The sequence below is a fragment of the Corvus kubaryi genome, unplaced genomic scaffold (genome assembly GCF_017639235.1).
Source record: "Corvus kubaryi isolate FWS band 111438036 unplaced genomic scaffold, C.kubaryi_AGA036_p1.0 split3-73, whole genome shotgun sequence".
Taxonomy (NCBI): domain Eukaryota; kingdom Metazoa; phylum Chordata; class Aves; order Passeriformes; family Corvidae; genus Corvus; species Corvus kubaryi.
This window is the reverse complement of record NW_024582091.1, coordinates 44238585-44251973: the sequence shown is the minus strand read 5'-3', so window position 1 is coordinate 44251973 and position 13389 is coordinate 44238585. Positions and strand designations below refer to the sequence as shown.

Below are 13389 nucleotides of genomic sequence, written 5' to 3'. Positions count from 1 at the left end.
CATGTTAAATCCACTTCGCACTTGAATGGCCTCCACAAGCTTTTGGTGCTATTAAGCCTCAATGAAATAAGTGCATTTGAGTAAATGTTCAATATAAGCTCTTTGAGTGGCCACTAAATCCAGCCTGAGACACTTCTCATCTGTAAACAGAGCATTCTGCAATACACCCCGAGACTGATCCAGCAAAAAATCTGCTAGCACAGCTGGGCTGGGCTGCACCACAGTCTCAGCTCTAGACAGTGCTGCCCATATAGGCTCCAGCCTAAAAGGCTTGTCCAGAACCAAGTATACACCACTAGTTCCCAGCTCTAGCCAAGGCCAAAGGGCTTCCTTCCTCATGCTGAGAGGTTGACAAAGTACTTTCTCTCCAGCTACAGACCTGGGCTCTGCACAGCCATGGGAAGTTCAGACTTCACCACTGGAGGTGGCCTTCTATGGCTGTAGTAAGTCAGTGTACTCCCATGCTGCCCTTGGCCTGTGGCAGCAAGTAGAAGAGGGAAAAAACCACCTCTGTTCACTCTGAAGTAGGGGTAGGAAATAATGCCTCAAGAACAGACCAGGATTGGGCACTGCTGCAAGACCCCAGCGCTTCCTCAAAGAGAATAGCATTGGTCTCATCAGGCTGCTCTCATGGCAAAGGTAGGGCCTCTTGTCCCCTCCTTCCTTTAGAATCACATCACTAAAGAACATGCTGCTTCCCTGCTCTACAGGTACCCTTTCAAAAAAAATAATAAAACCTGCTTTGTATAACAATAATATAGCCATAGAGGATATTTTGGAAGGGCTATTTTTTTTCTGGCTTGCCCTGCAATGTCTGCCATATGTGTCATATGTGGCACCCTCACTATACACGGAGCTGTTGCTCCTGGTCAATAAATCAGGAAAATTCCCAAAATAATAAAACCACTGAAAGACATAAAAGGAAACTAGAACAACCAAGGTTGTGAGTTACAGTCTCAAAACAAACAAACAAAAAAATCCCTCTTTGAGAATCCCTGTTTCTCTTCTAATTAACATGTAGTCATAAATATAGCTGTGAAAATTGGAGTCTTCACAGTCTTGAAAGGTAAATAATAAACAAATATTGAATGAATTAATCACGGAACTTTACCTCCACAAGTTTCATCATAATAAGCAAAAGAAAATAGTTTGTGCACAGCAACTTGCATGATTTGCAAGGTCACTGAAAACCCTTGTAAGAGATTACGTATTGAAGGACTCCAAGTATCAAATGAAGTATATTTATTTTTATATGAAGTAATAGTGAAGTTCAGTTCTGCAGAAAACAAACTGAAACTGATCTCAGGGAAACAGAGAACATAAATACACAGGACTTCATCTTATTTACACAAGTAACAATCACTTCTTTTCTACTGAAAGAGATCAGGATGGTGTCACTGAGCTTTTTGCAATTGCACTTGATCTGGGAATGATGACGACATTCAGAACGGACAAAATTCCGCTCCCAAGGAGATTTGGAAGGATTCTCTGTTCTTCACACCAACTGCCTGGCAAAAACTTCTCATTTCCAACTGTGATCTGGAAGACAAGGGTACATTCAAGAGGCAAATGGCTTCTGCCCTTCTCCACAGATGCCACATGTCACTTCCATTGATGGCAAGAGCTGCAAGGAGTGAGTGAAGAGATGATGCAGCACACAATCAAAAACCTGGATTTCACCATCATGCCACATTATTGAAAGCATAACCAGTAGTCAGCATGCATACATTCAGGTTAAAGTCAATCCATTTTCACTCAAATCAGCTATAAGGTTCCTGGAGGAAGGTCAAGAAACCTTATCTGAGATACTGTATTGAAAGGCAGTAATAAACTAATAAACACAAAATTATGGCATACATCTAGCGTGCTTCCCTTCAGAGACATTCTTCTATAGAGAAAAGGCAGTACTATCATGCTTTAAAAAGTATGTGCAGCTGCAAAAAATCATACTGAAGGTGGAGCAGTGGAAGTAGGAGCATTTAATCTTATGGGTGTGCCTCTACGGTGGAGTTAAATGAAGCACTTTGCTACTGTGTCAAGATAAATTTATCCCAAGCAGGAGGGGCCCAACTTCAGAACCATAAATGAATTCCTACGGAGGTACAACTGTACCTTTAATTCTGGTACATCTTTGAGTCTTCCTTGTTCATCCAGGGCTTCCTGTGGTACAGTCAGATGACTTGTGCACACTGCGGATTAGACTTCTGCCAGAAGTTTAACCTGCATCTTCACACTTCACAGACTGCAGGTCTCGGTCTATAAGTCCCTAATAAGCCAGAAAGACTGTTCTGAAAGCAGCATTAAAACTGTATCAGACAGGTATTGTGTGAAGGGGAAGAAAACCACATAAATTCTGCAAGAACTGCAGATAACTCTTCTGTGGAGATAGCACTGAAAAACTGTCTTCACCACTGAAAGCACCAGCTGCTTACTCACCCAGAGTGCACTCTCTGCAAGAGACAGATTCAGACTGTGGGAAATCTTTAAGCCCCATACTGCATCTAAACTCATCCCAATGTTTATGAATAAAGGCAGACACGATTTAGAAGAGAATTCAACTCTGGCATGCTGTTGTTAATAGTTGATCAGCAGCTCTTCATAACTGAAATATTATACCTGCATCACTCAAGGCATAAATTTGGTCTCAGAGGAAAAAAGTAATATAAACCAAAAAAGCAGCCTGTGCTTGTATGTCAAGCTCAGCCGGAGGTTCATGTTCTCTTGGAACACAAACAATTACAAACTTCTTACAGAAATCTACCCATCAGTAATTACCGGAAAATCCCCCATTGTCAAAGCAGATTCTTCTGTCATCTGTCACACACACATGTTCTGCTGTATGAGATGACTTTGCTGACTGCTGCAGATGTTTATCTCATTCTAACAAATGCTGTACTTCTTAGTGTGTCTGTACTGCTGAGTATAAACCCCCAGAGAAGCCATACTGAAGAAGTGGTAGGAGACTACTGTGGACAGTGGATGTTTGGGGACAATCTAAAGCAGGGAGCCCACAAGGAAAGATGTGAATCCCAGCAATAACTTCCATTTTATTAACCACAGACTTGCAAAATCCCTGTCATTATAGAGCCGCTGAGGTTTTTTAATTCCTTTGTGTTTAACTTACAAATAAACTTACAGGTTTTCTATACATGCAAATACAACAACTCCAATAGAGACTGCTCCAAAGGCACTGGGGAAAAGAGGAACAAGTTTTAAATTATCAGGACCAGAGAATACACTCAAAATTCAGCTGTTCTATACCAAGACAAAAGAAAACAAACTGCCATAAAAATGGAATTTTCACTTGCTTAATTTAGTTTAATTTAAGACATAACAAAGGGTGAAATTACTGAGGACAATGGTGCTAAAGGATGCGTGTAAGGCCTTTTCCACTTTTCACTTGAAACCTTTGGGCTTTAACACAACTTGTTTCAGCTGTTGTCTCTTGCTACATTTACAGTTTTTTGTATTGTGCTTCTTTACTTTGGAAAGATACTAAAAAAAGAAGTCAAATTATTATCATGACTTCAGCAAATTCAAAAGTCATTTCTTTATGACACATCCTGTTCAGAGCTACAGAAATGTAAACTGCAGAAAAATCAAGCTTTCTTCTGCATTACTCAAAAAGCATTCATCTAGCTCCATTCAGCATTTTCTCCAGTGGGGAATATACTTAGATGATGTCTGCTAATACAGATGCCCCACAAGTTTTGCATCTTTACTGTAATTTAAGACAGCCTAATAATTTCATAACCTGCATTCCTCCCACCACTTCAAATATCATGAAGTATTTCTAAACTAGCTCTATCGCCCTGATGCACTTAAAAGAGAAAGTACCATTTCAAAAGCCTAACTTCTAGTAACTTCCAGCAGCTTCTAAATAATCCAACATAAGCCTTCATTTGGACTCTCTAGTTAGCTGTCTCACTGATAGCAGCTCAGTAAATAAACACTGTAAGAGCATACCCTTAAATGTTACTTATGCTACAGACATGGCTGGAAATTCACACCCATGGCAGACTCTGCACAAGCCTCTCAGCCTCTCAGCTGTAGGAGAGACCCCAGGAAGCTCTTTCTGCACAGCAGAGCTACAAACTGCTGTGACAGGCCAGTGACAGAGTCTGAAAGACAACCAAGGCCTCACAGCCCACATACATGGAGTGGGTGTATCTGCTGCGCTCCTCTACTTCAGACAGAAGCTGATGGAATTATCAGTTTTCCAGTCACCTATTGACAAGTAGCCTAATGAGAGTAGTGCAGTACAATACCAATATTGGAATTTGGTTATAAAAATTTACAGCTGGTCCAGCAATGGAAATATTTGTGAATATGTTGTTTCAAATCCCACAACTTTTTCATAAATTGAGAAGATCTCCACTAGCACTATGAGCACACAAACTTTGTATCAGGACTACAGATTTTTTTCCAGACTCATCATTTTTGTTGTAGATGACATTCAGATGCTTTAGAATTAAATACTCTTCTGGGTTGAAGACGTGCCATGAATTTGGTTTAGGTTTCTAATGCTGATTTCTAAGGAAGTCTGGAATCAATGTACAGAATCAAAAGGAGCTTTATAACCCACCCCACCTAAACATTACAATACGTGCTGTGCATTCCGACACAAAGATTCTGTACTCATAATACTTAGCATCCCTAACATGATTATAGTCATACTCTCAAGACAGACATCAGCTCAACTCTGCACACCATTATTAACCTACTCGGCACCTCTTGCTCCAACTCATCACTTGCATCATATTGCTGCTGAAATACAGAATTTTTCAACATGATTTCCACTGACAGTGGGACTAAACTTCTTTTTATTTTTTTAGTAGTTGTCCTGGACTCTGAAATTGGACAAGAATAATGCATCAGGATAATTTCTCCTGCTACACTAATAAGAACTATAATTTGATTCTCCAGTCATGATGCTATAGAAACAGTAGTGGGGATACAGCAGCGCCTGGGGCATGAGGGGGGTGTCAAAAAGAAGTAAAATAAGATATGAATATAAGTGCTGCATAATCACAGGAAGTATGTGCAGTATTTCAAGTGTTTGACAAAACTCTGTCAGTGAAATTAAAAAATATTAATCAGGAGGCACAGATAAAAAGGTGGTGAAAAACACCTAATTGTTCTGACAGACAATGTGGAATAAAATAAAGCTTGTGATTATTCTCTCTGCTAGTGAATTTTTGCTCCTACAAAGATTTAATATGGTAGGACATGTGCTGTTTTTTACCACAGTAAATATATACGCCAACTTCTAGACTCAAGAACATCAGTTTTGAATAGAATATAACCTCATTTGGGTTTAAGAGGGAAGTTTGCATTAGTGTGTCACAATCATGAACTTCAGGAAACTTATATAAAGGCATGAATCCCACTTCAAAAAAAATAGCATCTTAGAACTTATCATATTTAGAGGAAGAAACGACAAGAATGCTGTTGAGCCCTGGTACTGTTTTACTGCACTTCTGTGTGCCTGTAAATGTTTCTAAATTGCACAATCCGCAAATGTCCTGTAGAATCTGCAGAAACAACTTAGGTGTAGAGCATCTTTGAAGTAAAGTTCACCTTCACACAAGTGACTGTACTAGTTCTCTGAACTTTTTGTCATTTTTGATACCAAGAGTCTTCCCAAGAACATAGCACACTACGTTTCCAAGCCCAGCAAGCCAACACTGCCAATCTCAAGCCCAAGCCTGCATGAATTCTGAGAGCAATAATGCTGAATTCCAGAAATGAAGATAAGATATTAAACTTATTTTATCATCTCTTATTTGATGAACTGTATTTTAGTTGATCATTGCTGTTCTGGAGAATTATCTCAATAGCCTGACACAACAGTGTTAGTAGAAAATGCTATCTATCCTAAGGGCCATTGACGGATGAAACTTGAGCATAAGAAGCTTATGAAATTGAAATTCCACATTATAAGATAACTTGAAAGTTAGAAGGACAGTTTTATATGAAAAGCACATCAGTCAAGCTGTTTAGCATGAGAACCAACCTAAAACAAGTGACTGCACAGATTAGAAAACCCATATCCGCCTCAGTCCCTGTGTGATCTTTATCTTCCACCAGTCCCTCTGAGACTGTATTTAAAAGTCAGAATGCCTAATACTGTGCATGTAGCAAATTACCATACAAATCCCTGCTTAATTCTAAAAACATGTGTGAAGAAATTACCTTGACTTAGAGCACCTCCCTCCCATGAAGAGCTGACTCAGATTGCTGATTCATGCGACTTTTTTTCCTTTTACCATACTTTTACCTGTTTTGTTTTTCTCAAACACTTTGTTCAGCCAGTCCTTGATGCACTTATGTAACACAAAGTGACTGTGTAAAAATCTGCTCAGAAACAAAATCATTCTAATTTCAATTGCCAAAAAAAGATAGGGAAAAAAAATGAAAAAGAGGAAGAATGCTTACCTAAGCCAAGCAAACGCTAAGTACTTTACACTCATTTATGGCTGTTTCCAAAAGAAACTGAGCAATTAAAGAAAAATAAAGAGGATATGCAGATCTGGTCATTAAAATTTAGAGAAAATTCCATTTAATTGCAAAATCAATGGTTTCAGTGACTTTTAAAATACCATGATTACCTACTGCACTGTAGAATGGTGTCTCAGATACATCTTGGCATACTAAAATATTCCTATTAAAATATTTCTGAAGTATTTCAAAATTAAGTTGAATTTAAGAGATACCTGTAATTCACCCGCACAAGCTTAAAATTACTGGAGAAAGAAAGACAGAAAGAAAGAAAGACTCTCACTGTACTCTCTTTACAAAGGAAAAGAGTCCTTAAGACAGCTGATCAAATCCAGATACATCAAGTTTTGCAAGAAATTGAACTACATTTTCCTCTCCTTACCTTCCTCTTTAAGTAGAGGAAAATGTGATAAATATTGAAATCTCTATTTTTGTCAGACACTTCTACAGTTTTCAGGGCTCACTTGACACTTGCTTCTCAAGAAATAAATTTTTTTGCTGAAATCAAGTGGAGTTTAAGCCATGCAATCAGAAATGCTAGACTAGGCTCATTCTTAATATTTGGTGCATGCATGGTTCCATTATACATGGCTGGCACCTACTCACTAAATATGCACTGCTAATTATGTCTCAACATTTAAGGGCCATAGTTGACTGCAGCTGGCAGAAGGAGGATTATTAGTAGGCTAATCTACATTTAGAGCGGATGATGAGTATTTTCATCTAAGATATTTTACTTAATACTCCTTCAGGTTCTCTTTGAAGCAGTGAAAGGCATGAAGCAAACATGCATCAGAAATCACCAAGACTTCAGATTATGTTATACATAGCAAAAATTAAGATATTTAAAAGGGAAGCCTTAACGATGTACAGCTATATTATACTGTAGGTCTATCCCTGTAAATCACAGTTAATTTACATGCATTATGAGAGGTTTTGTTTTGTTTCGTTTTGTTTCATACAAACACAGTTATAAGTTTGATTTTCCCAACCTTCATGAAATCACCTTATTCTTGTAACTTAGCTGGCCTTTACAACGAATCCAGGAAGACTTCATACCCTGAATATGACCAGTTAACTGTCACGTAATTTCACTGCTGCATTTTTATTTCATATTTAGTCATGCTGTGCTATTTTCATACACTATTCTTCCTAAATAACATAGTGTGCAGATATTCTTTATGGTATTACTAATATCACATTTGACCACTGAAAGCACACAGCAAAGGAGGACAAGAAGGATAAGAGAGAAGGAGTTTAGGTCACCTACAAATATTCTGTCCCACCACCCTGTTAAAGCAGTTAAAAAAAAAAAAAGATCTGTGCAATAGCTACACCCTCCATGGCTGTTTTGGTTTTGTTCCCTACACTGTTCCTCATTTGTGTTTTTCTACTACACAGCTTCTACTCTTTAATGTTGTTCCTAATCTGAGAGAGATTTTTTCACTACTTTTAAGTTTCTGGAGAACAAATAACTCTTAAAAACAGAGAGAGTGTAGAAAGTGCAACAGGGATAAAGAAACAAGTATGAAAATCCACAGATCCCTCTAGACCTAAGACCAGCAGCATAACGCAGGTTTTGGGATTGCAGCTGGTTTATCACTGGTCAGCTCAGGCAGTACAGAGTATATGTGGAGCAGACACAAACTTCTACATCTAAGTGTCTTCAGTCCAGGCACTGGAGGTGATCAGCTCTCGTAGTTCTTTACAGGTTTATGGTCTTTGCTACTAAAGCAGAATGACAAAGTATTTTTTCTGGTTTGTAACACTTCCACTAAATTCCAGCCAAACAGGATGAAAGAAAAAGTAATGTTTTCACATTTACAGTTTGCTGAAAAGCCATTGAAATAAGCAAATTGTATTACATAAGCGTGCAGTTATGTAGCACTATATGCCAGACGCCTACTGCCAGAATTAAAAGGGGCCCACTTCAAGTCAAATCTCCCATTACAAGAAAAGCGTCCGTGAACTATCAAGACCCCGCCTACTGAACAGCTCAGAGTCTAAAAATTAACCAGTGTAAGAGGCACTGAAACATCAGGGATAATTCAGCTTTGTGAGCCTCACTACGCGACAGCTTCCACGACAGAACCAAAAGAGACCCTCAGGTTTCACCTGCCCTGGAATGAAGAGACATCAGAATGCTTGAAATCTCTGAGCTGAATGCAGAGAATGTAAGTCTCTGTTCATTATAGAATGCAAGAGTTTCATTCTATAATGAAACTCTATGGCCTTCCTATTTCCACCTGTGAGGACAGCTCCTCTGACTTCTCTGAATTGTTACTTCTAAGGACAGGGCTCTGCATGGGGCAGAAGGAATAAGCTGTGAGTACACGCTTCACAATCGCCCTCCTCACTGAACTGAAAGCAGCAGTCCATGAGGCAAAGCTTGCAAAGTTTCAAAGAGGTGACAGCATATGCATGCCTGTGCTGAAGAGTCTTTTGTGAGAACTGGTTACAATACTGCCAGGAGGTTTTTGTTTGTTTGTTTTTGTGTTCGGGGTTTTTTTTCCCTTTTTCTTCACCCCTCCCCAGGAGAGGAGGAAATTACAGTATCTGACAAAACTTGCTAAATGCTTATTTTTAGCATGTATTTCATATACACCAAAGCCACATCACACAATAAGCTTAAAATTGCAGGTCAGGTCAATTTCCTGCTTCTGATTTTTTTAAAGCAAAAAGTCATTAATTCAGTACTATAACCTTAGTTGCATGAAGTCTTTGAAAATATAGCAAGTAGGGGTATTTTTTATTCTACATTCATGCCATATATCTGTCAGTAAGATAAATAGGTGGGGGAAATTTTTAGTTATTATTTTTACAAACGAGGCCAAGTACATCATAGCACAGAACGTCAAGCCACCACACCTTCAACTGAGGGTGCTGTACTTTTATCGCCGTGCAGCTGGTAAACTGGGGTGAGAGGATGCAGCCCTGGGTACTCTCGCCAAATAAACTAGATCAGTGTGCGCAGCTCTTTGTTCCAGTGCATCCATCGTATATATTTATGCAACCAGTATCAAAAGCACAAACACATGGAGCGTCCCAGATATTGTGTCAGCACTAAGAAATTGTCCAGCCACACGTCTGGTGTCAAATCTCCTTTTCAAAGCTCCCGTGGCCTGGCAGCTCCTGCCTGTTTCAGCCTGCACTCATCGTACTAGTACCAATTTGCGTCCCTGCACTCTGTTAGGACACCGAGAGAAAATAGCCAGGGCACGTTTAACCCGCTGGTAGCACAGCTGATTCACAGCACGCTTGCTGACATAAGAGTTTCTTCTCCATTAGCGCGGGAGACAAAAGCGGGCTCTGGCGCACTTTTGCCTCCCCACGAACCCGCCGTGGCCACCCGGGGGATGTCACTGCAGCCGGGAGCCGCGGGGGCACCGGCGGCTCAGCCCCCGGAGGGGTCGGCGGCCGGAGCTGCTCTCGCCGCCCCGCGGTGAACCCGGGGCGGTGACGGCGAGCCCGGGTCGAGCGGGTCCCGCGGCGGCGATGATCAGCCCCGGCCGGGCAGCCCCTCTCACCTGCGTTGTAGAAGCGGTCCAACACCGCCGTCTCGCCGAAGTCCAGCTTGCCGAAGTGCAGGGTCTCCAGCGCGGCCCCCACCGCCTCGCACGCCTCCCGCAGGCTCTGCAGGGCGCCGCTCTCCGCCGCCAGCAGCGGCCCCTGGCTGGCCTCGTTGATCACGTAGGTGACCGCGGTCCGCCGGCCGCCACCCTTGGCCCGCGCGGCGCTGCTCGGGCAGGCGGCGGCGGCGGCGTCCTCAGCCCAGAGAGCGGCGGGCGGCGGCGCAGCCAAGTCGGGCGGGAGGCTGCGGGCGCCGGTCTCGGCCCCAGGCGCTCGCCTGCCAAGCACCTCCTCGCAGGGGGTCCCGCCGCCGGGCGGGCCGGGCACAGGCAGGCTGACGATCCCCTCGCTGCTGTCGCTCATCCCGGTGGCGAAGGAGCAGCCCCGGGCTCTGTTGCGCTGGCCGGGGTTAGGCGGATGCCATAGTGCGCCGCCCGCCCCGGAGCAGTCCCGCTGAGCTGCTGGAGGGGAGAGGCGGCCGGGCTGAAGCGAGGAACTCCCACTCGGGCTCTAGCGAAAGCTGACGGAGACAGGGAGGCGAGCACAGCCTCCCTCCGTGCCTGCCGCCGGCACCATGACGCGCCGATCCCTTCTCCCCCGCACCTGCAGGGACTACCCGGCGCGCCGACCCCCGGCAGCCCGGCCTCCTTCTCCTGCCACCCCCGACAACCCGCTCTTCCTTCGGCCGCTTCGCTCCTTGGGCGAAATTCCTCGGCCGCGCGGAGGAACCACTTGTGGGATCGCTCTCCGGAACCCCAGCTCCAGCCGAACGACAGCTGCGGAGCCACTGGCAGCGCGGGCTGGGCCGGCCCCAGCACCGGGCGCCTCCTCCGGCCCCGCCTCCGGGCAGAAAGAACCTTTTCCGCCCCCTTGCTCGGCGTTCCGGCCGTGTCCCGAGTGGGAGCTCTCGAGGAAGAGGAGTCACGTCGTGTCCTCACGGGCTTGTCAGCCTGGAAGGGTACCACTCCCCTTGGGAAGTCTCGGCCGCGGTGCCCCGGGAGGGGACGGCGGTACCGGCTGTTGGAGAGGACCGAGGGCGGCCCTTCCCTGCCGTCTCCTGCGGGGCTTTGCTTTGTAATGTCCTCCCCCCTAACACGAGCCCACAGTCGCGTTTCAAATCTGTGGGGTCAGGCTGCGCCTCTCCGCCGCTGAAACGACGGGGGCCCTGCCTCGCCCCGGAGCCTTCAGAGGTACTTGGGGCTCACCTGAAGGAGCCTGTGTTTGCAAAAAGCCAAGTCCTGTGCTCTGAACCTAATCCTGCTAAAGGGACTTTTATCATTTACTGCTTTTCTTGTTTGTTTTTAATGGCACAGGTATTCTAACTAGCGTGTCAGGAGTAAATGCTTTGAGTGTTTGCAGTGAGTTGAGAGCAGTGTCAGGACTGAGTAATCATTTGCCTTCTACTATTATCCGCCGCCTAAACCTGCCTCGCTCTGTGTTCCCGAGCGGCTTCAAGTTCACTGAAGGGTTTATGGCTGCTTTAAACAGGATCAGCCTCATGCTTCGCAAGTGCTGCACTCGAAAACTGGAAAACTACCCCGTATGTTGATTAAATATTACGGTTTCTTGCATTCACCTACAATTTACTTGTCAAGAATAGTTGAAATCTTGATAATTACCAAAAATATTACTTCACAGAGAAGGAAACTAGTGGGATATAGCCAAAAGCTATGCTAACTTTTTATGGTATAGTACCCAGCAGAGGAAGAGATCCTTTTTGGCATTTGAAATAATACATCATATGAAGACAAGCTGCCCCAAAATTTCCGATTATTTGCAGCCCAAGAATGACTCTGTGGGGAATTCAAAATGGATTTGAAAAGAAAATCATGTTGAGACTACTGCAGTCTGGTTTTGGATATAAATACTGTGAAAGTTTGTGATTTATCAAATGTTGGGGGTTTTTGGGTGGGGGGGCTTCTATTAAACAGGTAGAAGAGAGAAGGAAAAATAGCACTTACTAGCTTTGTTTATATATCAATAGGTCCCATCCTTTTAAAACTGATGTTAAGACTAATCCACTTGTTGGCACAAAGCCTCCTCCTGTATCATTGTTTTCCATTACTTCTGTAGACAGAGGATCAATTCCAGAATAATTAGAAAAATTAGTCACTGCAGTAGCTTCAGTAGCTCTGTTTGCTTTTGCATTGAGCAGTCCCCTTTTCCAACAAGATATGCCTGGCATTTGCTTCTGCTGATAAGAAATCAGTAAATGGGGTGGGAAGATGACAAGCAAACTAAAGACTAATTTGCAGGGAAAAGTTAATATTTGCTCATCTGCCAGATACAGTAGGTTATTGTTTCTTGCTATAGTCTGAATGGCAAAGTGTTTTTCTAAATTACGGTGTTTTCCACAAAAATGCAGAATTGGTGTTAATCCATTCAGCATTGCAGTTACATCACCTTACAGGAAGCAAGAACAATATGTCTCTGTTGTTCTCGAGAACAGCCCATGTTTGTCAAGTGCAGAAGGAAGTCACGGACTGAAAGGAGACGGAAGAAGCATGCTATTCCACTTAGCATTACTGACTTGTGAGGTTTGCTTCATTGTTAGCACCATGTCTATTCCAAATACAAGTTAGTTTTTCTACTGATTTGGCTGTGAGTGAGGTTGAGCGCTAAACTGGGAAAAAAATCAAAATACTGTTGAGTAACAAATACAAATTGCTGATGCTTTTATAAAGTGAAAATATATCTTTTACTCTGTTAGCTCTCTGAAGCAAACAATCAGGCATTTAGGAGCTCTTGTGTTTTCATGTTTGATTAGGAGATAATTCCAAGGATTTTTTAAAAACTGAAACAGCACCCCATTTGTTATCAGAAGTACTCTTACCTTGTTCACTTGTTTCTCAAGGGCTTTGAAATTAACATCTTTAACACCAGATGGTTTGTATATAATCACGGTTCAGTACCATCCTGCTCCAGCTCTGTTTTTTTCAGAGACAAAACAGACTAAAACTTGGAACAAGCAGTTGGCTGTAGACTTGTTGAAATAATGACCCTCTCTTTTTTATGTATTTCTACAGCTATAAATCATTTGCCTCTGGTTTTAACCATAATTATAATTTTAACATCCAAGAGTTTGCCAACTTTGTTAGTTGCAAATATAAATGCAACTTTTGATGAGTTACAAACAGCATGTGACAAATGCCACAGGCTTGATTTAGCTGGTCCAACCAAAAAACACAACTCAATGTATCCTGATTTATAGAGATTAAATTTAAAACATAACTCTGTCCAATTTATATTTTTCATGTATTGTGGCCATCCATGTCCAGTAGAGGGAGAAAAATTATTTTAGACTAATACGCATTTTGA

At 42.7% G+C, this 13389-nt stretch overlaps 2 protein-coding genes across 3 annotated transcripts in view; one reads left to right on the top strand and one right to left on the bottom strand.

Annotated features, from left to right (window-relative positions):
• The window catches only part of MAP3K5 (mitogen-activated protein kinase kinase kinase 5), a 100238-nt gene extending 89397 nt beyond the window's left edge, over window positions 1–10841 (bottom strand). Inside the window, exon 1 of one of the 2 annotated variants that reach the window (XM_042017443.1) lies at window positions 10029–10841. In XM_042017443.1, coding sequence (XP_041873377.1) covers window positions 10029–10434 — 406 coding nt within the window. In that variant the 5' untranslated portion in view covers window positions 10435–10841. The remainder of the gene's footprint in view (window positions 1–10028) is intronic. The other variant, XM_042017442.1, reaches the window with a different exon arrangement.
• Window positions 10842–11182: 341 nt separating this feature from the next.
• The window catches only part of PEX7 (peroxisomal biogenesis factor 7), a 49947-nt gene continuing 47740 nt past the window's right edge, over window positions 11183–13389 (top strand). Inside the window, exon 1 of the mRNA XM_042017462.1 lies at window positions 11183–11261. The gene's annotated coding sequence lies outside the window, so the exon portion shown is untranslated. The remainder of the gene's footprint in view (window positions 11262–13389) is intronic.